Raw genomic sequence first — 27,169 nt, forward strand, 5'->3', positions numbered from 1 at the left:
CCAGCCAGGGGAGCCTGAGCCTAAACTCTGGCTTCGCCCGCTTCCCTTTCCTTGGGCTTGTCTTGGGTCCATCCTCGGTTCGGCCCACCACAATAGCCCCTCAACTTCTTGCCTTCTTTGAATGGAAGGAGTTGACTTCTCAATTGGGCCGAACCCTTATTTAAATTGACTGGCCCTCTTGAAGGAAACCGAATGGGTCTTACATTGGATACCTAAGATACTTAGCTGCTTCACAGCCTGTCTTGATGAGACGCTTTGTCTGACACCCAAACGCCAACTACCACGTGTCAATGCCACACTGGCCCAAATTGACGTTGCCGCTTCATACTTTGCACACCTCTTCGTTTCCCGCGCACAACTTTTTCGAAAACGTCGCCTCCTATAAATAGATGATAGGGAGAAGAGTGAATCACTCCCTCTGAAATTTTCTCATCCCAGAGCTCTAAGCTATTGCAACTCCTCCAAGGCGATTGATCCTCAGCACCAGATCGTCCCAGACTTGCGTAAGAGACCCTGATCATTACCATGTGAGTATTCTCATTCCTTCAAACTTGCGAATCTACATTTTATTTCACCTCTTTTATGCATTTTTAGACTAAAACCATGCTCTTTGAGTCTTGTATCGAAAAAGTGATGTCCCATCAGGCTTGGGGCATCACACAGTTGACCGAGTGTTCCATACATAACCGACTCTTCATTAGGATAGACCAAATACTCCTTAACTCGAACTTCCCACGCAATCCATTTGACCTGAACCTTTGAGAAAAAAACCGGATCTCCTTTACCTTTACTCGAACGTCCTTCTGAGGTTGTAGCTAACTGAACTCCCCCGTAACTCTCCTTTTAGGTCTTTCTCGAAGGCCGACGATTACGAGTCTGCTACAACCGATGAAAAAGAGATGGTTAAGGACTACGACGCCACGAGGTCGGTAGATAACAATGAGGATGATGACTTCTACGCCGACATTCTCGGTGTGGCCATTGATGACACTCCCGTGGTTGACGTGGACATCCACGTTCACATTGACGTTGGTGGGGGCGGCTTGGAAGACGACCGGTCCGAAGACACTGAGACTGAAGAGAACCTAGGATCCATGACCAAGAACTTTGGGACCGTGCCCAAGGTGCTTAGATCTATCAGGGGGAGCAGGGCCAACTTCTGGGTGCACTTCCGGTCGGCTGCAGCCCTTACGGAGTTCAGGGAGACCTATAGGATTCCCGATGACGTCACTCTCCAACTTGTTGCCCTCGGTGCTGAAGCCAAGCTCGGTAACGGAGGTTGTAGTCCCTCTGGTCAGGATATGCATAAGGGGCATTCGGTTCCCCTTTCCCTTGTTCGTGAGGCGATTTCCCTGGTTCGGGGTGGCTGAGTTGATCTGCCGACATTAGCTCGACTTTTGGCTGGAAGACTTCTTTGGCATGTACTTCGTCGGGCAGAACGCCTTCTCCAAAAAGTGTTATCTATCCTGCCGACCAAAGAAGAACCCGCTGAACCTCGAGCTTCTTGACAAGGATGACTTGAAGGATGTCCTGGTTGTCGGGGGTAACTAGGAGTTCGGCCCAGGTAGAGGGACCGGACTGTAGTACCCCGGACCGAGAGTGAGGCCTGTAGTAAGCATCTTTCCCTTTATCTTTTTATTACCGTCGGTTTTTTTCAATCTATCAATTTATTGATGTCGAATGTATTCATTGCAGACCTAGGGATTGTTGATCGCTTGAAGGCCGGGCCAAATCTCGAGAGACAAAACCGAGCCCTTGCCTGCCCCGAACGCAACGCACCGAAGCTTCTCGGATACATCCCCCCCTACAACACAACACTCACTGCCCGCAAGGAGAGCCGAGCTGCTCGTGCTAAGAAGGTCGCCGAAGCAGGTCCATCATCACAAGCACCGGACGTCCAGCGTCTTCTGCGAGGCAAAGAACGCCTTCCAATTAACCGAACCACCCTGGATCCATTCTTCGAGAGCAGCACCGAGATGCCCAGAGCTCCCTTCAAACCAGTGAACCTTGAGGACGACACCACTCCCGGGGACACATCCCAAACGGCAGCTCTGGTGGATAAGGAGACCGAAACCGTGGTGCCAAGTCGTAAGCGCCATAGACTAAAGGCCAGAGGTGGAGGAGGCTCGGGTTAGGGGTCGCGCACTGCTGACGACCACCAAAGACCGACTAGAGGAGGATCTCCCCCCTCTGATCAAGGCTCCACAGAGAACCCAGTGTGGAACCCGGCGATGTCCTTCTCCAGTTTTCAAGTTCGCCGAGGCCATAGTGTGAACGACGATCCAAAGGTGGCTTATGCACTGCTAAACGGGACCCTATTGCCCCAAGACACCCACGAACTTCCCAAAGCTCTTGAATCCGCGCTCGCTTCAGCTTGCCAACTTCATATCTAGGTATCGAGTTATCCCTCTTCGGTTGGTCATTTCCTTTACTATACTTGGCTCCTTATTAACACTTAGCCCTCTGATTTGCTTCGACAGACTTCTCAGCAGCTTGCCTCCGTTTGGGATCATTTGACTGAGCACAACAAGCAGGTGAACAAGCTGATTAAGATGAGCGAGGACCACAAGGCTACCGCTGATAAGATGAAAACCGAGGTGGCGAAGTTTAAAAAGGAGGCTTCAACTGCCAATGCCGCTTCTTTGGCGCTCACCGCTTCTTTGGCGCTCAAGCAGAAGCTGGAGGAGTTGGTGGATGCCACGGACGAGAAGGGCTTCCAGGAGGGGACGGCTGAAGCCACCAAGCATTACAAGCAACAAGTTGAAAGTCTCCAAGATAAAGCCTGTGGCGTAGGCTTTATTCTCGGGCTAAAGGCGGCTGGCATCCCCAAGACATTTGAGCTATACAAAGCCATGTCAAAATATCCGAGACAGAGGCCTGCCTCTGCCCCTACTGTTTTGCCACCGGAGGTCGAGACTCCTGCTGATGTTGAGAAGCCCAACTCACCCACTGAAACCGAAGCGACGGGCAGCCTGAAGCCTTGAAAACTCTTTGAACACGAACATTTGATACTTTTTTCGACGACTGGTGCCGAACGTTAGGCTTAATACCAGTTTGTAGTCTGTAATATTGTTTTTGAATGGCCGGTGCCAGACTTTCGGCGTTCACCGAGCCTTGGTCTTGTAATTTTTAATCGTACTTGGTTCTTTCATGCAATCGTATTTACATTCCCTTGAATGCACGCTTTATTATTATGAATACCGTATGTTCATCTAGCCCCCACTTCGGGCCCAGGCTTTCGAGGCTGGGCTCGAAGTAATGCTTCTGCACCAAAGCCTTGGTGGATATACCATAGAATTATACAGGCCGAAGCCGCGAATGGTTGGCCATCCTACCCAAAACTGGAGTAATTTAAACAGGCCGACGCCACGGATGTTCAGCTATTTTACTGAAGATAACATTAATTTCAAATCAATTAAATAAACAGGCCGAAGCCACGAGAGGTCTGCTATTCCACCGAGAATTAATTTATGCAAATTAATTAACTAAATAGGCCGAAGCCACGAGAGGTCGGCTCTTCCACCGAGAATTAAATTTTGCAAATTAATTAACTAAACAGGCCGAAGCCACGAGAGGTCGGCTATTCCACCGAACATGAATTTTTGCGAGTTAGACGAAACAGGTCGAAGCCGCAGACAAGCTAATACAGAGTGATGGTTGAGGAACCGAGGGCTTTATTCCGACTGGTCGGCCAAAAGTGCCAAAACCGAAACATACAAAATGAGGGTCGGCCAAAAATGCCGAACCCTTAATAAACATAGAACAAAGGTTGGCCAAGAATGCCAAACCCAAACTTACAAACGAGGGTTGGCCAAAAGTGCCAATCTCGGACAAACATAAACTGGGGTCGGCCAAAAGAGCCAAACCTGGAGACAAATAATGCGAGAAACTACATATAAGCTTTTCGAAGATTATTGGCATTCCAAGCGTGGGGGATGACAGTCTTAACCTTATCCGTTAGTCGGTAGGAATTTGTGCCGGCGATCTTTGTAACTTGATAAGAGTCTTCCCAATTCTGGTGCAGTTTCTTCTTTTTTCCACTGCAAACTTTCCGCATAACCCAATCACCGACCTTGAAAGAGCGAGGGCGAACCGACCTGTTATAGCCGCTTTCCAGTTCTTGCTGGTATTTGGCAATCTTGATTCGGGCTAGGTCCCTTCGGCCCTCGTAAGGTCGAGCTCCTTCGTGGCCGTTTCGGTGTTAATTGTAACGTCAAAATCCTTAGTACGCCGAGTGGGTAGACTGACTTATGTAGGAATCACGGCTTCCATGCCGAAAGCCATGGCGTACGGTGTTTGCCCGGTTGCTCGGCGGGGCGTTGTCCTGTATGCCCAAAGAACATGGTAGAGCTTTTCGGCCCATTTACCCTTCTTGGCCCTTAAATGGCGCTTGATCCCATTAGCAACGGTCTTGTTGGACAATTCAGCTTGCCCATTGCTTTTCGTGTAGTGAGGGGTTGCCTTCAGGAGCAAAATGCTGTGCTCTTTGCAAAAAGCCAAAAATATCCAACAAACTGGGTGCCGTTATCCACGATAATGGCGTGCGGGGCGCCAAACCGAGAAACAATGTTATGCTAACCGAAGCATTTGACATCCGTGTCTTCAATCGTAACTAATCGTAAGAATTTGAAGCTGCCCGGGGCGGTTGTCAACGGTTTGACAATGTCGAGCCCACACTGGGCAAAGGGCCACGGGCTTTTCAAAGGTTGGAGCGGGGCTGCAGGCTGGTGGATGTTCGGCGCAAATTGTTGGCAATTCATGCAATGCTTAGCGTACTTGACTGCGTCGACTTCCATAGTTGGCCACCAGTAACCTTGAGTCAGCGCTCGGTGGGTGAGGGGTTGCCCTCCAGTGTGCATACCACAACTCCCTTCATAAAGCTCGCGTAAAAGTTCCCGAACCTGGTCGGGGTGTACAACCTTGAGATACGGTCCACCAAATGATCGACGGTAGAATTCCCCCACGGGAGATATCCAGAAACGAGCGGACTTGTGCATCACTCGATGAGCTTCCCTTCAGTCCGTAGGAAGGACATTGTCACGAAGGTATTGAATGGTTTCATCCATCCAGCTCGTTCCATAAAAGGTTACATTCACCTGAGTGACGGGACTTGACTCGATGGAGGGAAGGTCTAGTTCTTCGATGGAAATTGTCCTTGGGCCACCTTCGGCTCAAGCCGAAGCTAAGGCAGCTAGGGAATCTGCATGTGTGTTCTTCTCGCGGCCGATCTGAACGACCCTGGTATTTTGAAACCCTCGTAAAAGTTCTGTGGCCGACACCGCGTATTTAGTCATTCAGTCATCTCTTGTCTCGTATTCATCGATTACCTGGAGCACCACCAACTGTGAATCATTGTATACAACCAAGTCTTGAATTCCTAGTCCACCGACCATCTTCAGACCGGCGATCAATGCCTTATACTCGGCCTCATTATTGGATGGCCGAAAGTTCAAGGTGAGGGCATGCTCGTGAGCTGTGCCACTGGGAGAGATAAGGACAATACCGGCTCCAGAGCCTCGGCTATTTGAGGCGCCATCCACGAAAAGCTACCCAGTGTTGCCCACCAGAAGGAGCCAGGGCTCGGCTGTCTGAAAACTTGGTTCGTCCTTGGAATAGCTCGGTCCTTCCCCATTCTTGTCGACGACTGGGGAGAATTCGGCAATGAAATCGGCCAAGGCTTGACCTTTGATGGCGGTTCTCGGCTGATATTCAATGTGAAAATTAGCCAACTCCATAGCCCATTTGGAGATGCGATTGGACAAGTCAGCCCGTCGGAGCAATGTCTTGATAGGATGCTCAGTGAGGACTATGATAACGTGACTCTGAAAGTATTGGACGAGCTTCCGGGATGCAATAACCAAAGCGAGTACCAGCTTCTTGAGTGGGAGGTATCCCATTTTGGCATCCGTAAGAGTCCGGCTTGTGTAGTAGATTGGGTGCTGCTCCAAACCGTCCTGGCGAACCAGGACCGAGCTAATTGAGTTGGCCAAGACGGACTTATAGAGGTACAAGTCTTCACCATCTATCGGAGTCGTGAGCAATGGGGGGGACTGGAGATAGGACTTGAGGCCTTTGAAGGCGATGCTGCACTCTTTTGTCCACACGAAACTCCGTCGGCATCCCTTTAAGGCATTAAAAAACGGCCGACACTTATCGGAGGACAGACTAACAAAGTGGTTGAGGGCGGCGACCATACCGGTGAGCTTTTGGACATCCTTGATTCGGGTGGGTGGGACGAGGCTTTGAATCACCGAGATCTGGTTGGGGTCGGCCTCTATTCCCCTTTGGCTCACTAAGTGATCGAGGAATTTATCGGACTCGGCCCCGAATGCACACTTCTCGGCGTTCAATCGAAGCTTGTGCTTAATGAGGATACTAAAAACTTCCCGAAGGTCATCGAGGTGATCGGCCGACTCTCAGCTTTTGACCACCAGATCGTTGATGTATGCCTCCGTGGTCAACCCGACTTGTGCCTCAAACATCTTAAAGATCGCTTGCTGGAAGGTTGGTCCGGCATTTTTCAGACCGAAAGGGATAACCCTGAAACAGAATATACCCTTCGGTGTAATGAACGCGGTCTTCTCCTGATCTAGACTACACATTGCGATCTGATGATATCCCCTATACGCGTCCATAAAGCTTAGCCGGGAGTGCCCAGAGACGGCGTCAACTAGCTGGTCGATCTTCGGGAGTGGGAAGCAATCCTTCGGGCAGGCGTCATTGAGGTTTGTGTAATCTACACAAACTCACCACTTCCCATTCTTCTTCTTGACTACCACCGTGTTTGCCAACCAGGTGGGGTATTGCACTTCTTTAACTGCCCCGGCCTTGCGCAGTCGGTCCACTTTTTCAACGACGGCGTCGGGATGAGATACTGCCGAGCGCCGGGCCCTCTGCACAACCGGTCGTGCGTTCTCGTTCTCGTTAAGGTGATTACTAATGAACTCCGGATCCACCCCCGGAATCTTCTGGGGGTCCAGGCGAATGCTTCAATATTCTCTCTTAGGAGGCTAACTATTTCCTCCCGTTCCTCATTTGTTAAAACTTAAACCGGAACCTACCAAGAAGTATCGATCTGAGCTTTCAGTGACAGGAACTGAGACAGGGTCTTCTACTGCCTTCTCGGTCACAGGTTTGCCTTCTGCCAACTCTGGTTGCTCAATGATATGTACTTTTGAGGGCTTGATCTTCCCATGGATGGCCGAGACGTAACAGGACTTTGCAGCAACCTGGTCTCCCAACACATCTTCTTGTCCATATCGGCCAATGAAACGTACAACCTGATGGTAGGTTCACGCCACGGCCTCCATCTTGTGTAGCCAATTACGACCGACTATAGCATTATAGGGCCTTGGGACCTTAACCACGACAAATTCTACGTCGATCGTTCGGGTTCTGGCTGTGACTGGAAGGGTGATGCGAGACTGGTGCTCCACTAAAACCGTTGAGAGGGACTGTGTAGGGCACTGAAGGTCGAACTTGGAAAGTCCCATGTCTTTGAAAAGAGAATGATAAATGATTTCGGCCGAGCTCCCTTATCGACCAGAATACACCGAACCGTACAGTCTTTGAGTTGAAGACTCACTACCAAGGCATCGTTATGGGGAAGCATCAAGCGGTCAAGATCACTATCGTCGAAGGTGATCTGCTGAGAAGGGCTTTGGCAGAGCTTTTTCGAGGCTGGGACAATGGACATAACCTGAAGATCTTCGGTTGCCACGCGGAGTTCGGCCTTCAATCGGTCTTCTGCCTCGGCGTCCACCATTCCATGGATAACATTGATAATACAGGTAACCGGCTTGTTGCTCTGTCCCGCTTTTTACTTGAGCCCCAGCTCCGGGCGTCTTCGGCTTGCCTGCCTTCTCCAGTTTTTTCCTGGTCAATGTACTGCGTTAAGTGTCCCTTACGGTCCAAGTCTTGCAGGTATTCCTTAAACTGTGGGCACCAAGTGGTTAGGTGCCCCTGCTTCGCGTGATAAGAGCATCGGTACTTGTTGCCCTTCGGCTTTGGGCACGGGATGTCGTCGGTGGGATAACTAAAGTAAGGCTCGTTCTCAATCTTCTTGAGCAGCTTGTGTAGAGGGTCCTTGAATACAGTCGGGCCGGCCTCGAACTCATGAGGTTTCGGTCCTTTGACATACTCCCTCTGGTAACCACCGCCTCCTTGTTCTCCCCACCGATCCTTCCCCTTGCCCTTTTGGATGATGTGAACCGCCTTGCCACCCCGACCGGGTTCGGTTTTACCCGACCCTCCGGCAACCTTCCAATGTGCGGCCATATCTTCGGTCATCTTGCAGTGCTGGTCGATACGGACCATCAAATTATCCATATCCTCGGCGGGTGAAGGGTGAAGGTAAAAATCCTTATAAGCTTCCTTGGCCGACTCGTCGAGGCCATTTTTGAACGATCTCACTGCCACCTTCTGATACTGCACACATCCTTCGATCTCGTTGAACATATCCCAGTAGCGCGTTTGCATACTGCCGAAGGGTCTCTTCTCCGGTTTTCTTCAAACTCAGTAGCGAGTCAATATCCTTTTCGATCTTCTGGGAGGTGACAAAATGCTGCAAGAACAGAGCCGAAAGGGCCTTATAATCGGGGATCGACTTACTCGGTAACTTGTTGAACCAAAGTAAGCCAAGCGTCCCAAGGCTCGACGGGAACATCTTACAATTAGCGGATTGTCGGCATGATGAAGCGACATCATCTGTTGATAATGGATCAAATGGGCGACTGTGTCCCCCGTCTTCAGATCGTATTGATTAAACTTCGGTGCGGTAAAATTCTTCGAGGGCTGAGCATTCTTAATTGCATCGGTAAATGGAGACGAGACCAGTTGTTCGAACACCATTTCGACCTTAGTCTGAGGAGCCTTCGGGGTAGCCACCACCGGTGGATCCGCGGCCCGAACGGGATGCCTATCATTAACCTCCTCTCGGTGGTGACGCTCCCTATAGTCACAGGAAGGCGAACGCTCACGATGATAGTAACGATCTCAGTCTTGGTCATGACGCCAAGCAGGCTCGTCATGCTCGCGGTGCCGACGCTCCCGTTGTCGGTCTACAGCTGTCTCATGGCTTGCTGTATACGCCAGATTGTAGAATGAACCAGAACTCTCCTCCGGGACCTCAAACCTAGGATTTTCCTTAGGCCGGGCGAGGCGATCCCTGACGTCGCCCCGTGCCTGAGACCGGTCCGGGGACAAACTTGGGATCCTTTCGTCATACGGGGCCACACGCTTGCCCAGGCGTTCCTTAACATGAGCACCATTCCCCTCGGCCCGCCGCGGAGAAGGAGATCGATATCGATCTTGAGTCAGCGACGGAGTACGAAGACGGATCGCCGTGGCCACCATTTGAACGTCCTTCCAAAGGGCGTTGATCACCCGGTCCTTCCTGGCCATCCGGTCGTTAAGTTGGCGGAGATACTCGCGAACGTGAGGATCACTCCTCAACACCGCCGGAATCTCATCCGAGAGCGTGGCTCCAGAACTGTAATCTCGTTCCAGGGGATGCCTGGATCTGGGTTTTGAAGGAGTGGGATCGTCGGGCCCGTTGACGCCTTCACCACCTACGGCCTGGAATGGCCTTTCACCGTCATGGATTTCCACCATTTTACCGAAATGAACACCGAACGTCTGAGAAAAGAAAACCGAACGTGTCAAGAAACCAACATATAGGGAAATAGCTCCCCCGGCAACGGCGCCAATTGTGGAGTGGTGGTTTCTCTTCACAGCTTCTCAAGGTCGCCCCACTTTTGCTCCACCGTGTACCTGCACCCCCTCTCGCCCCTCCGACGGGCAAGTCAGTAAACAGGAGACAGAGAGAGAGAGTGTATTTCGTAGACATAGGGTTGCGTACCTTCCTTAGGGTTTTTCCCTCTCCTTATATAGGCGAACGTACTTGCTCTCGAAGCTAGGGCAACCATGACGTATGGCACATGGCCACAACGTCACAAATAACCGCCTTGCTTTTTAGACGTTCCAGGCCTTCCTAGAAATGGTAGGAAGCAACTCCATATGGCCTTTTCATAGGGCAAACCGACCTGAGTGACCGACCCGAAGGCTCAGGCAGTGGGTCATGTTAGATTTCTTGGAGGGTTCCAACATAAAACCAATTGGCAATAGGTGGAGTAGCCTCTAGAATTTATTAACCAAGCTTGGGTGGCTTAGATGAGCGATGTGGGACAAGTCTAACAGGTCAGTGCACTGGGCTGCAAACAGTTGGTTGGACCCTTAGGTCTGGCCCAACTCCACTCGGCCTTCTCTCCTATTAAGCTGGGTTCACACCCAGTCCAAGCAAACGAGGCCAGCTGGGGGAGCCCAAACTCTGGCTCCGCTCACTTCCCTTTCCTGGGCTTGTCTTGGGCCCATTCTCGGTTCGGCCCACCACAGTTCTTATTTGATAAATTCAGAATCGCGAGAACAAACCTCGGCTTCACTAGAGAAGCAAAAGTTGAATCTACATTGTATTCCATCAGAGGCGCTCCATGTGGAGGTTTGTTGGGTAGCTTGATATGAATTGTTGGTCTCATTTCTTAACGGTTTAAGCTTTTGGGAAACTTGGCGACATAATATGGTATCAGGGCTTTGGATTCTGGGAGGTTTTTAGTTCATGTGCATTTGTCCCTAGTTTGCATTATGCTTCTTCCCTGTGCATTGTGTCGCTATTCTCCATGTTAGACAAAGTTGCATGTGATCGTGGGTGTTGAGGAAGTATATAAATGAATTCTTAGTTTCTCATATAGAAGTCGATCGGACAGACATTCATCTTGATGATTCATTTCAATATGAAGATCAGAGGTATTAGCTATCAGCATTCATGATACAGGGTAGGTGGTTTTAATCAAATAAATAAGTAGCACGCACTGAATTTATGTTTTGACTTCTTTGACAGTCCTATGGGTGAGGAAAATCCCACACTGTTCCCTGTAAAGAACAGGCCAAAATTCTTCAGTTTAAAAACCTGGTCAAACTGTAAACTAAAGAAGCTCCTTTGTTTGAAGGTTGCTTTAAGAGCTGATGAAAAGAAAGTCAATCACATGGATACTAAAGTGATGATTCAAAAACAAGAGATGGTGCAACAACATCCTGTTTTTATGAAGGCGAGGCCATTCACAGAGGAGCAGGCTTGAACCATATATAGATTATTACTTGGAATGAAAAAAGAAAGGGAAAGGGAAGAGTTATTACACACTGTGAGACTACTTCGCTTTGTTAGAGAAATACATACCCTTTTGTCTCCTCAGCGAGATGCTGTGGACCACTTAGAAGAAAAACGATTGAAATGACTTGAGTCCATTAGAAGTACATTAAAAGCTTGATTCGCTAATGCAATAAGTCGGGCGCTGGTCTTTCTTGAAAGTCTACCATTATCGGGCCTACCAGGCAATATCTACATACACATACCCGTGCTTTGTGCTCTCTTTCCTTCCGAGAGTGAGTACTCTTCTGGTACGAAGGAACTCATATGGGCAGGTGTCACTGGGCTGTTTTTCGCCTAGAAATCTACCCGTGATGGCACCAAGTTTGCCAACAACTGGGTCTCAGCCAACTTGTGTTTACTCACACACCCGATATGTTTGAACGTCTAGGAACACACTCAAGAGTTACGGGAACCGTCCCAACCTTTATTAAGCACCAACTTACAAAGGAATACACTCAAGAACCTAGACAGAACAACCCTCTGCCTTAGGCTACGAAAATGCTTGCCTAAATAGGCTTACAATCATAAAAACGTGGCCACTAAGTACATGAGATCAAGGGGCCAACCCATGATCTTGCAGTTGACACCCGCAACTGCCCTAGGGCTGTGCTGGCACTGCCAGAATCTGCCAGCACACTGAAACATGAAACTGCCTGGAAATAACTGCCGATAGCTGCCCGTTTCTGCCTTGGACACCTGTCCCATGCTGCCAGCAACACATGCAGCCCGTTTCTGCCTTGGACACCTGTCCCATGCTCCCAGCAACATGTGCAGAATGTTGTTAACCGTCAATAACCGTTTTGCTTGAGCCAACTCAAGTCTTCCTCCGTTTTGCCCGAGCCAACTCAAGGCTGCCTGGCCAATTTCGTGATTCAACCCCAGCTCCCAATACTTAGCCGTTTTTCTCGATTGCCTTGTCCCACAAGCCTGCTTCCCGTTTAGCATCCCTGCCTCGATATCATCGGGCCATCACGTGCATCACGACTGCCACTTGCCTTAGGGACCAGTGCCGACACCAACCGACACCGTCGGGTCACCTTGTAAAGACATGCCTCCCTCATGCCTTTGTTTCCACCGGTTGGCTAGGGTGCAAGGTGCCACCGCTAGCCAAACTTAGCAAGCCTTGGAAATCAAGGTGCTAACAACAGGCTATTGTAAGCACTGCATCGGGTCCAAGAAAGAATGGAGTTAACATTACCTTTTTTCTTTTCCTAATGGCTGCTTTATATGGTAGCAGCGTATATTATCCCTATATCAGATAAGTTGCAACAAAGAATGCGCAATAACAGCCGTCTTTGGGCTTTTCTTTGGGTCTTGACTTCTCTTGATTAGCAACTATGAAGCACCGACACTCCAAATGGGCGACGTATCCACGTATTGGACATGGGGACACGGCTTGGGGGACACGGGGACATGGCGTATTTTTAATATTTTTTGATAGGGGGGACACGGCTAGGGACACGCCAAGGATACAGCTAGGGACACGGCTGGGGGTCAAAATGTAATAGTTTTAATTTTTGGGGAGTTAACGTGAAATTATTCAAAAAAATTGGAGTCAACAGTAATTATGGCTTTGAAAAAAAATTATACAATTAGTGAAATTACTCATATACAATGATGGTTCATAAAAAAAAATTATGAATGATAATATATTTTATTTATTTATTTATACATGTGGCATGTCCCCCGCCGTGTCTGTATCCCCATTTTTTTAGAATTGCCGTGTCCCGTGTCCATGTCCATGTCCGTATCCGTATCCGTATCCGTGTCCGTGCTACATAGATTAACAACTTCAATCTTTCTAGTTCATGTATAACTAAAAAGGGAGTTACCTCTCTTCTGCTTTCAAGCAAGGGGTTGCTCAAAAGTCAGATAAGAAGGTTCTTAAAAACGAATAACAAATTAATGCTACTAGAGCTAGGAATGAACGCAGTTTAAAGCTACTAGTCTTTGCAAAGGCAAGCAAGACAAGAACAATAAAGGAAATTTTCTTTTAGGCAACTCGATGCTTTCTAGATGGCTTTCCCTATGCTGCGGGTGTGTCAACTACTTCCTAAGCTCAATATGAGATTACCACTTTCTTTGCTCAACCTCGCTCGCTATCTTAGAAAAAAGAAACGGAGATCTTGCGCCTTAGCCAATCCTGCTCTCAAGCTAGGAGTTAATCTCCTTCCTTCCAATGTAGTTCACTCTATGGGTAAAATCAACTAAGGACAGATCCTCCTATTTAGTGTTTGAGGAAGTTTATTTAAAATCATGGAGCTATCTTTAGTATCTTACTAAGCTGGATCACTTATCACAGGTTCTTTTCCACATTATGTGACTAACCGATGATGGGACTAGTCAATGCAGCCGACTGAACTTCTCTCATGAAATGGTTCTTCTCAAGAATCCATTTATTCTAGGTTAGATTTAGATTGACGCTCTAGCCTTTGCATGATCTTACTTCTATGAATTGCTGTATAAAATAGGGAAAAAGAAATGAATTTTTCATCCCCTTACTCAGACTCAAGCCTTAGAGGAATCAGATAGATCGGATCTAACCGTTTCGGATGCAGCTTCTCGGGATCGAGGTTATTCCCCGCTAGAATGGGATTAGTCGGTGCCTGGTGGATTAGAATGCTTTGATTGATTGCCTGGAAAGGGAATAAAAATGGGGGTGGGCTTTCAAGATCTTAGTTCTTACTGGATCGTTCCTCCTTGAATAGCAGTTGGCGTTGGAGGCTTGGCAGAGTATAGTAACACTGCAAGAACTTCCTTTCATTGGTTTGCCTCCTAGGCTCGTTAGTAACTTTCCTTTCCTTTTCTTTCCTTTTTCTAACAACTTAAGGCTCTTTTGACGTTTGGTAACTTAAATCAGGCTTGGCTTAGAGCTAGCTGTGATGGAGTCATTATGTTGGAACCTACCAACTAAACAACAAGTGATGGGCTTGAAGGGCTTTTTGGGAGTTCTTTTATTATTATTGCTTGGAGTCTTATTGGAAATGGGCTATTACAGTCATTGGATGTGAGCAGATATCTGCATATACCTCTGTAGTCTGCATTTGTATAATTTGTTTCTAATCTTTGTCATATGATGTGTTGTTCAAGGGTAGGGTTGAGTGGAGCATCCCTTCCACGTAACACAACCAAAATATAACCTGATTTTTTTAATTGAAACCTCACACCAGTGTCCGCTGAATAAAAGTCCTTTTGGGATAGTTTAAAATCTTGGCAAATCCAGTATATGGTAGCATTTGTTACAGATGTCTGGAGAGAAATTTATACTAGGATTGTGAATGTGATTATTTTTGAAATGTTGGAATTGATACTCAGTTATTTGATGTGCTGAGGTAGTAAATGTTCAAAAAGGTCTCTGCTTGTTAAGATCCTTCCAGGCCTATGACCTATAAACAAAAAAGTGCTGCAAGGTCTGTAATACACAAATATTGCTAGCTATGACTTAATGCATACACAAGTTTGATAATAACATGAAGCATATACAGAAAATACATCCTGTCTGCTATTCTTTTCTTTTTTCCTTTGTTCTCTCATTTAATTAATTTCAAGTTGGAAATGAGCATGGGATGATTTATTTACATTTTCTGCAGAATGATCTTAAAGAACTCTGGTCACTTCTAAATCTACTCCTTCCTGAAGTTTTTGATAACCGGAAAGCGTTTCATGATTGGTTCTCGCAACCTTTTCAGAAGGATGGTCCCACACATAATACAGAGGATGACTGGCTTGAGACGGAGAAGAAGGTTATCATTATCCACCGACTTCATCAAATTCTGGAGCCTTTTATGCTCCGACGTCGCGTCGAAGATGTGGAAGGCTCACTTCCACCCAAGGTATGCTATTGTAGGACTCATTAGGAAGCCATTGTTACTTTTGTGGTCATTAGATAGAAGGCAATTCGCGGTGGATAATTTCTAAAAGAACTTTTTGATTGTAGGTCTCCATTGTTCTAAGGTGTAGGATGTCAGCTATCCAGAGTTCCATTTACGATTGGATTAAATCGACGGGCACTCTTCGAGTTGATCCTGAGGATGAGGAGCGCAGGGTTCAAAAAAATCCATCTTACCAGGCTAAAACATATAAACCTCTAAACAATAGATGTATGGAGCTCCGGAAGACTTGCAATCATCCCTTGCTCAATTACCCTTATTTCAACAACTTCTCTAAGGATTTCCTTGTTAGGTCATGTGGGAAATTGTGGGTCCTAGACAGGATCCTCATAAAGCTTCAGAGAACAGGGCACAGAGTGCTGCTCTTCAGTACAATGACAAAACTTCTTGATCTATTAGAGGAATATCTGCAGTGGCGTAGACTTGTTTACAGGCGGATTGATGGGACAACTAGTTTAGAAGACCGTGAATCGGCTATAATTGATTTTAGTAGCCCTAATACTGACTGCTTCATCTTCTTGCTTAGCATTCGTGCCGCCGGACGGGGTTTAAATCTTCAGACTGCTGACACAGTCATCATATATGATCCAGATCCAAACCCTAAGAACGAGGAACAGGCCGTTGCTAGGGCCCACCGCATTGGACAGACAAGAGAAGTGAAAGTTATTTATATGGAAGCAGTAGTTGACAAAATCGCAAGCCATCAGAAAGAGGATGAATTTCAAAGCGGTGGTTTAAGTGATTCAGAGGATGACCTGGTGGGTAAGGATCGGTATATTGGATCCATTGAGGGGCTCATACGCAATAATATCCAACAGTATAAGATTGATATGGCGGATGAGGTTATTAATGCAGGGCGGTTTGACCAGAGGACTACGCATGAAGAGCGGCGCTTGACTTTGGAGACATTGTTGCACGATGAGGAAAGATATCAAGAAACTGTGCATAATGTCCCGTCGCTGCAGGAAGTAAACCGAATGATTGCTAGAAGTGAAGAAGAAGTAGAGCTCTTTGATCAAATGGATGAAGTTTTTGACTGGACTGAGGAGATGACGAGTTATGGCCAGGTACCCCAGTGGCTTCGTGTCGGCACTAGAGAAGTGAATGCTACTATTGCTAGTTTGTCCAAAAAGCCATCAAAGAAAACCTTATTAGGAGGTAGTATTGCCATAGAATCAAGTGAAGTGGCTTCTGATGTAATTGGGAAAAAGAGGGGACGTTCTACGGGTAAAAACAAGTTACCTAGTTACAGGGAGCTGGAAGAGGAGAATGGGGAATTCTCGGGAGATAGTTCTGAAGAGAGGAATGGGTATGCTGGGCAGGAGGAGGAGGGAGAAATTGGTGAATATGAGGATGTAGAATTTAGTGGTGCCATTGGGGAACCTCCGAATAACAACAATCAATCAGAAGAGGAAAGCACAAGAAACGATAAATTAGTTGAAGAAGCTGGTTCATCAGGATCGTCTTTGGACAGTCAAAAAATGCCACCACAGGTGGTCTCGCCTTCTATATCTTCTCAAAAATTCGGGTCGCTTTCTGCATTAGATGGCAGGCCAAGTTCTCTTTCTAAAAGACTGGTATGTTTTGCCTAGTGGTACCAGAAAACACTAATACCTGATCGAGATACGTTACTGGAATGCATGTTCCGAATTGGTGTACAGTGTACACTGATGTTTCAAAGCAAGGCATTTAACGATCCCCGTGTTTCTCGATTTATTTCCATATTTCTCTGACCTCAATTAAACATAACTAACTAAAAATCTAGAGAGAAGGAGTGGAGTTTAGCGAGAAAGATGCGCAAAAGTGATCATAATCATTCTATAAGTGTTTGTCTTTAAATATGTAAATTCTTGTATTGTCATCTATAGAAGCCTACCCTTACCATACCAGAACTAGGACATGTGGCGTGTCATGTTCTCGTTTCCGTTTCTCATACCGGAACCATCTAAGTTCCACATGATGTAGGTTTTAAATCATTCTATAAAGTAGTGCTTTATCGTTGGAGTCATCAGTTTGTGCCAGCTGTCTAATACTTTTTCTGGATTAATTCTGACAGTCTGAAGAGTTAGAGGAAGGTGAAATTGCTATGTCCGGAGACTCTCATCTGGTCCTCCAGCAATCTAGAAGTGGTATTCAGTATTGTGATGAAGGTGAAGGTGATGGTGAGCAGGTTTTGCAACCCAAAATAAAACGGAAGCGTAGTATTAGGGTTCGTTCACGTCATACCATGGAAGGGACGAAAGGGAAATACTCCATTGAGAAACCATCTCTCCATGGTGGGAATGTATCTCAGTTGCCATCTCAAGTTGACTATAAATATGAACCACATTTTCGGAATCATCCTGGGCTCAAAGTACTTGGAGAGCCCAAGGTTATTAAGCCTGATCATTATGATTCATCGTTGAAAAGTAGGCAGAGTATGCCTTTGACGAGAATCACGAGTACATCAAAAGCACGTGCTTCGCTGAGATCCATTAGATTAAATTCTGCATCTGCCCCTTCAGAAGACGCTGCTCAACATTCTAGGGAAAGTTGGGATGGTAAAGTTATGAACACTAGTGGGACTTCAATTGGCGGAAGTAAGATGTCTGATGTCATTCAAAGAAGGGTATGTGTTTTGTTCCAGTTCTGGATTTGGAAGTGGTAAACCTATATGTGTTTGGTATGCATTGTGTCTTACTTTTGTTCGTGCCTACTTCCTTGACAGTTTGTGTCAATCTGTGTATCTTTTTGCCAACCACTGCACACCAAGTCGTTGGATATTGATATACATTGTTGGGCAATTTTTTAACAGCGCTTTAGCTGTGGGGACAATTGCCAATTTAATATGGTCTCAGATTGCTGGTTCTAGAAGGTCTTAATTTTAAGTCTCTCCATTTGCATTTGTTTATTGTTTGCATTCTCCTCCATTCTATGCATGAATGTTTGCATTTCCACATGCAAGATGGGGTTGCATGTGAGGGAAGAAGTTGGATAGCTTCATATGCATTGTTGGGTCCATTTCCAACAGCTTAAGCTTTTGGGACAATTGGTGACTTAGCTCAAGTCCCTTTCCCACTTGCCTAGCTGTTTATGAAGCTCTTTTCGGCATTAGGTGATATCTTTGTCCTTTTTATCAATTGATGAAGCTCAATCTTATCGTTGATTTATTTCTTTGGCTATTTGTTTATTTGTCAGTCTTCTTCCTTTCCTTTTTTACTGGGAGGGGTATTTGTCCATCTCAAATTGATGCCTCCATTTAATACTGCATGATGTTTATGAAGGATTCTGTGTGAGCTCTCTATCGATTTCTCAGGGAAGCGTGAGTAGGATATTTATTATCTCAATTTTGTCTACAGAAGAGTTTTGTATGGGAAAAATTGACTTGTGTAACTGAATTTTGTGCTGTATATAAGTGATAGCTGATCATATTCAGAGTCAAGGTTTACTGATGATTAAAGCCATATGGAAAAATGTGCCTTTCATTCTTAAAACAAATGTTCAGACAATCTGGTAGTATTAGTGATCGCTAGCATGGGCAGAGCTACGGGGTGGCAAGTGGGGTCACCTAAATCCGCTGACTAATAACACATTCCAGGCCTCCAGTATTACTATTTATTACACAATTTGAAATTATTTTTATACTTTGGCCCTAAAAATTTAGAAAATTTCCTTACCTAATAAAATTGGAGTGTTGCCCATATTGATTTATGTTTATATGTTTTGACCCCAGTACATAGAAATCCCAGCTCCGCGCCTATATGCTGGGGGCATGTTTAGCTTTTCACCAGGCTATGGGGATTTTTGTTTTGATTTCCGTCTTAAACATTAGTATCCAGCATATATACATCTATAGACATGAGCAATCTTTGTGTACCAGAGTTTCTCTCTGTGTATTGTGATGAAATGTAACATAACATATGGTCTTCATGTTTGCAGTGCAAGACTGTAATCAGCAGGTTCCAAAGGAAAATAGACAAGGAAGGTCATGAAATCGTACCTCTGCTAACAGATTTGTGGAAGAGGATTGAAAACTCTGTTTACCTGAGTGGGGCTGCAAATAGTCTTTTGGACCTGCGAAAGATTGGTCAGCGTGTTGAGAGAGTCGAATATAATGGAGTGATGGAACTTGTGTTTGATGTGCAGTTTATGTTAAAGAGTGCAATGCAGTATTTTGGATTCTCGCAGCAGGTATGGTTGCTTATGTTGTCTTTTACTTCCTTGCTCAAGGTAATTGTTGCTTCTCCTTCAGAATTTTATGAAGGCTGTGACTGGATAGATATTGAAGAAGAATGTTTTCTAATGAATTTTTTAAGGTGCCTTTTCACAGAAAATAATTGAATGAAGTGTGTTTTCTACTGGGTATGCCCCTATATGTATAAGTTCATACTTCATACTATGACTACCAGAGCAGCATTTTGTATAAAAGTGTAAAATCAGGTGTAATTGATGCTTCTAGACTACTTTAATGGTACTGGTATGTGAAGTTCACATGCTTTCTTGAGCATACTGTTGGCCTGTTGCATTCAGTTACCTTTCAAGTCCTTTCTAGATTCAGGCTCCCTTTGTCTAAGAGAGAAATTATGAGAATAGCATTTTTTGAAAATTTCCTTCAAAATTTCATTTGTGCCACTCTTTATTCTAAGTTCTTTGCACTGTAGATCATGGCCTCAAAGCACGTCAAATGCTAAACCCAAGTAGCTGTAGGTGGGAAATTGGATTTTGTAGCACTAGACTAGGGGTTTCAGTGGTATTCTGAGAGCAGCTACTTTGTGCATATTGCCAAAGGTTAGGTCTGTCTCCAATCTTTTTCCGCCCATACCCCCAATGATTGGGGACTACATGGGTTTTGTTTTTGTTGTTGTTGTTGTGTAGCACTAGACTGCCCTGAGCTGGTCAAGAAGTAGTTGTTTTGATATTCGGGTTTCCTACCCGCGCACACACCTACCGTTTGCTTCCAAATTCTTATGAAAAGAATTGCCTTTTGTGCTGTTTGGTCGGTGATAGATAAACAAATCATGATGATATATACGCAAGATATGTATGATGCCAACCTATTTTTGTTTTCTGTACTGTCAAATACCGTGCTAGGTTCAAAATCCCCAAATTTCCCTTTTTTACAACAGTATTTTTGGAATATTAGGCTGGATTTCTGGGGAAAACATGTGCAAAATTAGAACTTTTATCACACAAATTTTGGTATAAGATGTAGGTATCTTGTAGAGCTTGACGTATAGAATGCTACACAGAAGTTCTCTCTATCTCCCGGAAAGTAAATAATGGTTTGCTAATTGCTACCTTTTACTGTTATTCATCACGATTGCTTCTGGGTTATGGACAAAGTTATGAGAGTTGCATCCACTTTCCTCTTAGTTTTGCTGACTGTACGACTAAATTGAACAGGTGAGAACTGAAGCAAAGAAGGTTCATGATCTCTTCTTCAAAATCCTAAATATTGCATTCTCGGACACGGATTTCCAAGAAGCTAAAAATGCGCTCTCTTTCTCTAGCCCAGTAGCTACCTCCACATCTGCTTCATCTTTAAGACAGGAAGTTGCTGGCCCAAGCAAACCACCCAAATTGATAAAGGAGGTAGATCCCGATCCAAGTCCTCCCCAGAGGCCCCTATCACGGGGGCCCGTTTCTAACATTGAAGACAAAAAAACTCGAATCCATGTCCCTCAGAAGGATGATCTGCGATTATTAACTCACCCGGGGGAGCTTGTAATTTGCAAAAAGAAGAGAAACGAGAGGGAAAAGTGTATGTCGAAGCCGGGGAATGGGTCACCGGGGCCCGTTTCACCTCCAAGCATCGGTCACAATATTCAGAATCCGGGGCCGGGGCCGGGGCTGACCAGGAGGGAGACGAGATCAAGTCAGCGGCCTACCAATCAACCACCTCAACAGGTGATGGGTGGTGGTGCTGCTGGGGAAGTGAGTTGGGCGAATCCGGTGAAGAGATTGAGAACGGATGCTGGGAAAAGGCGGCCCAGCCATTTATGATCAATTGAGTTGGAGGGTGGTGAAAAGGATGCCCCCCTTAAGGCTTGTAGAATTGCAGTGAGCTCATAGTTGGTAGTGTAATGTAAGCCTCTTATGTTTTATTTCTTGTATCTTACTGCTAATTGGATTGATGATTCATTCTGGCAAAGCACAAATTTGTCTGGTACCTGTTGAATTCTCGCCCAGAAAATAAAAGGTTCAATGCTTTGGGTTCAAAAGTTCATAGTTGGTTAATGGGCTAAATATATTGAATATAGGTGTGGTTGGATTACTTGAAGATGATTATGTGGTGTTAAGGGCAATACTCTGTGACAAATATGTAGAATAGCATATATGCATATTCATTTTTTTGCCCAAATTATATATATATATATATATATATATATATATATATATATATATATATATATATATATATATATATATATATAAACCGAATGTTTTCCATGTCATCGAACCTCTTGCTCTCTTGGAAAAAAGTAACTCTACTGCATTTTAAACTTCAAATATTTTTGGACCCCAGCTACCGTCATATAATTGTTTGCTTAAAAGTTACTTAATATTGAGGAAAAAGATAGGTTGCTTCGATTTCAAAACAAACGAACCCTTACAGTAGAGTGAATAAATTACAACTATTAGATCAAAACAACCTACAAAAAGTAAAGTGGATTTGCTAAAACAAGATTGTTTTGCAATTTTTTTTTCCAAAAAATTGTCATTTTATTTATCAAATAGAGTGACTGTACATCCCATTTTTTTGTTTACGGTTGCCAAATGCTTTACACATACAACCGGAAAGTCAAGTTTTTTTGAGGGAGGGCAAGAGGATAACTTCATCTACCAACTCACTCACGGTTTTTTCCTAAATTTTGTTTCGAAATAATGAGAATTTCTGTATTTACACCACTTAAGATAACTCTACTTTAATTTTTTGCCTTCTCCCTTAGACATTGCCTATTGGAGAACCTAAAAATTGAGGTGAAATATAAATCTAGTTTAAAGTGTTAATCTGTTAATAATGAAGTATTAGAGAAAGGGTGGGGATAATGTCACGACCATTATGTATAGTGCCACGACATATTTTCCTTACTGATTGCACTGCCCTCGTCAGCCTCCTCCTCCTCCTCTCTCTCTCTCTCTCTCTCTTTCTACAGAGAAACCCATGTGAGCTCCCTTGCCTTCAATCACCATCACCGTCAACACGAGGGATCCATCCCCCCTCCTCCACTGCTACTACTAGCCCGGGTTTCCACCAGCAGCCCATTCTTTTCTTTCTTCTTTTGTTGGCTGAGAAAAGCCCAAATTCCTTGTTGATTCAATTTTCCTTCATTATTGATTAAATTTCCCTCTCTGAACCCAGCCTCAACCATGCATGTACACATATGATTTCCAGAAGGAAGCAAACACATTGTCCTTGTAAAAAAGCAATTAGTCATATCTCTTCTCCTATTTGATGTTTGGGTCAAATCCCGTATGTACCTTTTAATGTGTGAATTTTATAAATCTCGATCAAGATAAAAATGAAGTGATGAGAATGGGCTGTGTTGCTCAATTTCTGTGATCAACGACAGTTATTGTAGGGAGGTATTCCCAAGCACATATATTTAGTTGCCGAACACGTGATGTCTGGAAGCACGCGGTAAGTACGATAGGACCTACCGCCGGGCAGTTCAGTGAACAGCGATATGGACCAGTGATATGAGAAGTCATGGCTATAAATAGACTGTTCGGCAGTTAGAGACATTCTGATTACATTGGACCAAAGTTACATGTGAAGTAGTTGGTCCAAGCAGACTGTTCGGTTATGATACAGCCGAACAGATGTAGTAAAAAACCTAGCACGTGATACGAGTGATCACGGGTTGAAAGCAATGCAATTGATATCCGAATAAATGGTACGTGGGACCATAGTTTGAATATAGACAGGACAGTCATCATGCTAAACAAGTGTTCGGCAATATGGACCAGTGACATGAGAAGTCAATGGTCCAGAAAGGTTGTACGGGCTCAAGGACCAGTTACATGTGAAGTAACTGGTCCAAGCCGTCTGCTCGGCCATGAGGCGGCCGAACAAAGATGGAGCTCCAATCGAGAGTAGGAGCAAAGGGAATACTCTGGAAGATTCCAGAATAGTCATGTCCCATATAGGGATAAAGATCCCAAGAATATAGGATCTGAGAAAGATACCCAACAAGTATGGGATGTTCGGCTCTTAAAGGAAAAGAATCCTAAAAGGACTCTTTTCCATAAACCGATAAAGGAAACGAGATTCCTTGATATCCTGGGTTTCCTATACGAGTTAGGAATCCTATGGCAATAAGGATGCTTGGACAGCAAGCATCCATAAATCTATAAATATGAGGAAAACCTAGAGGTGAAAGGTACGCAATACGTTGCATTATTATTGCTTTCCTACTGATAATTAGGGTTTAATTGCTAGTACGTGATACTAACAAAGGCATCGGAGGGCCTTTGCCACGAGAGGCAGAGGTGCACTCACCCCCTGTCTATTTTGCAGATTAGGGTTCAGACGACGAGCTAGGGTTCCGGTGAAGAGGCACGAATAAGCCGTAGCGATCCAGTTGATTCGAAGTACCAATTGTTTTCATCGCCCTACAAGTGGCGCCGTCTGTGGGAAACGAAGGAATTCCCTTTTGAAATACGACCATGGTGGAAGTAACTCCAGCAACACCGCATGAACCAAAAGATGTGTTAGATGAGGGAAGGGACAAATCCCCACCTGGGGCTCCGAGAAAGCCCCAGGGTGGGCACAAGAGGAACACGAGTAAGGACCGCCCCCTTACCGTGCATCATAACTCCAAAAATAGAGGAGATGGAGAGACGGCCTCGAGATCCACAAGAAGGAGTAAATCTCATCAAAGGGATGAATCGATCGCGCACTCCAGGAGTGTGCACCATAGCGACGACGTTCTTGATAGGAAGAGGCAAGAAGTCGAGGAGTATGCTCGTCTGATTAAAAAACGAGAGCATGAGATCAGAGAATTGGAAAGGATTAGGGAGCATCCGGAGGATTCTGGACTGTCTCGAAGAAATTCTAGAGGCAGTAGGTATGCTGTGGTACAATACAGAAAAGCTCCTTCACGAGGAAGAAGGAGCAGAAGCAGGAGCAGAAGTCCTGTTATAGGGCGTCATGAAGCTTCTCCACGAAAAAGGGGAAGAAAAAGTAGAAGCCGAACACCGGAGAGAAGGACTTCTTCACGAAAAAGGAAGAGCAGAGACCGGAGTTCTACCCCCGAGGAAGAGGACACGAGAAAGCATCATCGAGACAGGTACGAGAGACCTGATGCTGATTGGGTCAAGACTTCGGCCCACAAGTCAAAGGAGCAAGAGGATGGGACAGTGACTGCACGAGAAACAGCACGCAAGGCCCTGAGTAATATTGCAGCCTCCCCCTTTACAAGGAGGCTACAAGAAGCAAGGTTGCCGAGCAGAGTGAAGCACGGTGCATTCGTACTTTACGAGACAAATACGGATCCCGTAGCTCACATACAACATTATCAACAGGCCATGTTTATGCATGAGGGGGATGATTCCATCTTGTGCAAGATGTTCCCCTCCAGTCTTGGCAAGGTGGCTTTATCCTGGTTTCATAAGTTGGCCCCACGATCCATACGAGGATGGAGGCAGTTGGCGGAGGAATTCACTGCTCGGTTTTTAACAAGCAGAAAGGCCCCAAAGACTTTTGAGAGTCTTTCCACCATGAAGCAGGAGGAGAACGAGCAGATCAGGGATTATGCAAAGAAGTACTGGGAAACTTTCAACGAGATTGAAAGTTGCAGTGAAGAGTATGCAATTGCTACGTTCAAAACTGGCTTGCCTGTTCGGGGAGAGCTACGCCGTTCGTTGAATAAACATCCAGTAGCTACCTTGGCTAAATTAATGGAACGGATAGAGCAACACGCCAGAATGGAGGATGACATACTCCGTGAGGATGGCAGGGCGGTTGCCGAACAGCCGAAGGCACCTGCCAAAAAAGTGGATAAGCCAGAACCCAAGTCTTACAAAGATAGAAGGGAGTACGGGCAGGCTAAGAAAGAGCCATACAAGGACAAGCAAGCTCCTGACCCCAAGTCCTTCTTCTCTATCACTACGGTTTGGAAGGAGCCAATATACAGGATTCTTTATCGAATAAAGAATCAGCCATATTTTAAATGGCCCCCAAGTCTAGGCGGAGACAAAGATGCAAAACGTGCGACGAATCAGCACTGCAGTTACCATAAGGATTGGGGCCATATGACCGAGGATTGTGAGGTATACAAAAGGCACCTTGATGATTTGGTCTCTCGGGGCTATCTCAAGGAGTTTATCCAGGAGGACCCAAAAGAGAAAGCTAAGGCCATGGAACTGGGTTACGAGCAACACCCTAAAGGCGTGATCCATATGATACATGGGTTGGCTGCACCTTATACGAGGAGTGAGGTGAGGCTGTTGCAGAGACAGATCAAGCATGATCAGCACGTGATGCGGTTGGGAAACAAGAGAGGGCGAGAGACTGATGTATGCAAAGAGAGCATGGCATTCAGTGATGATGATTTGGGGGAGGTCCAAATACCCCACAATGATGCATTGGTCGTAACCCTGCGAGTTGGGGAATACGACATCGAAAGAATTCTAGTGGACTCGGGCAGTTGTGCAGAGGTATTGTACTATGATGCATTCAAAAAGATGGGGCTGGCCCAATCAGACTTAGAACAGTCGACAACACCTCTAATTGGGTTCGGTGCAAGAGCAGTCTGGCCCCTCGGAAAGGTAACGTTACCTATTCGGGCCGGATCAGTGGTGTTAAGAACGGACTTTTTGGTGGTCGATGTCCCATCTTCCTATAACGCGATTATAGGGAGGACTTGGTTGCACAAAATCAGAGCAGTCTCCTCGACTTATCACCAGATGGTGAAGTTCCCAGGATCAAATGGGATTGAAGTCCTTAAAGGAAACCAGAAGGTGGCACAGCAATGCTTGATTTCCATCATTAAAACAGCCCCGAAGGTCCACCATGTTCACACATTAGAAGTACCAGACCAACCAACCATCGAGGATGTTGGAAGAAGCCCGGCTGAAAAAGTGCTTGAGGGCTTGGAGAAGATTCAGATCAACGAGACTGATCCTGAAAGATATTTTTTGATTGGGGAATCATTACCAGCAAATGAAAAGGCTGAGTCGATACGATTTCTGAAAGAATATATTGATGTTTTTGCATGGGTACCTGAGGAAATGCCTGGGGTGGATGCAGATGTGATCTGTCACCATTTAAACATTGATCCTCTGCATAAGCCGATCATTCAGAAGAAACGAAGGGCAGCCGTACAACATGTAAATGCTGTGATCGAAGAGGTCGATCGTTTATTGGAGGCCAAGGCAATACGTGAAGTCTATTACCCAGAATGGTTATCCAACACTGTTGTGGTAAAGAAGAAGAATGGGAAGTGGCGTGTCCGTGTGGACTTCACAGACCTAAACAAAGCATGTCCTAAGGACAGTTTTCCTTTGCCTAGGATTGACCAATTGGTTGATGCAACCTCTGGTTATGAGCGAATGAGTTTTCTCGATGCATATCGAGGATATCATCAGATTGCAATGTTTGAACCTGATCAAGAGAAGACTTCGTTCATCACACCTCGAGGGTTATACTGTTACAGTGTTATGCCCTTTGGACTAAGGAATGCTGGGGCTACATACCAGAGACTTGCAACCATTATGTTCAAGAAGCTCATCGGGAAGACTTTGGAAGTTTACATAGATGATATGGTGGTAAAGAGTCGAGAAAAAGGAGGGCATATTTCTGATCTGAAGGAAGTGTTCGAAATCCTGAGGAAGTATAAACTGAAACTCAACGCCTCGAAGTGTGCGTTTGGAGTTGGTTCAGGAAAATTCCTGGGTCATTTGGTAACTTTGAGAGGGATAGAGGCAAATCCCGATCAGATTGATGCCTTACAAAGATTACAGAGTCCCAAAACTACCAAGGAAGTCCAGAGGCTGACTGGAATGGCAGCAGCACTTAACAGATTCATCAGCAGGTCAAGCGACAAATGCAGACCCTTCTTTCAGTTATTGAAAAAAAGGGAGGGATTTGAAT

The 27,169-nt window shown here is 45.5% G+C and overlaps 1 protein-coding gene across 3 annotated transcripts in view; it reads left to right on the plus strand.

Annotated features, from left to right (window-relative positions):
• LOC131308383 (ATP-dependent helicase BRM-like) overlaps positions 1-21,293 on the plus strand; it is a 31,804-nt gene extending 10,511 nt beyond the window's left edge. For 2 of the 3 annotated variants that reach the window (XM_058335299.1, XM_058335316.1), the window contains exons 10-14: positions 14,794-15,036; positions 15,141-16,670; positions 17,150-17,701; positions 19,012-19,263; positions 20,476-21,293. In XM_058335299.1, coding sequence (XP_058191282.1) covers positions 14,794-15,036; positions 15,141-16,670; positions 17,150-17,701; positions 19,012-19,263; positions 20,476-21,075 — 3,177 coding nt within the window. In that variant the 3' untranslated portion in view covers positions 21,076-21,293. The remainder of the gene's footprint in view (positions 1-14,793; positions 15,037-15,140; positions 16,671-17,149; positions 17,702-19,011; positions 19,264-20,475) is intronic. The other variant, XM_058335306.1, reaches the window with a different exon arrangement.
• Positions 21,294-27,169: the final 5,876 nt, after the last annotated feature.

This window comes from Rhododendron vialii, chromosome 1a, assembly GCF_030253575.1.
Source record: "Rhododendron vialii isolate Sample 1 chromosome 1a, ASM3025357v1".
Lineage (NCBI taxonomy): Eukaryota > Viridiplantae > Streptophyta > Magnoliopsida > Ericales > Ericaceae > Rhododendron > Rhododendron vialii.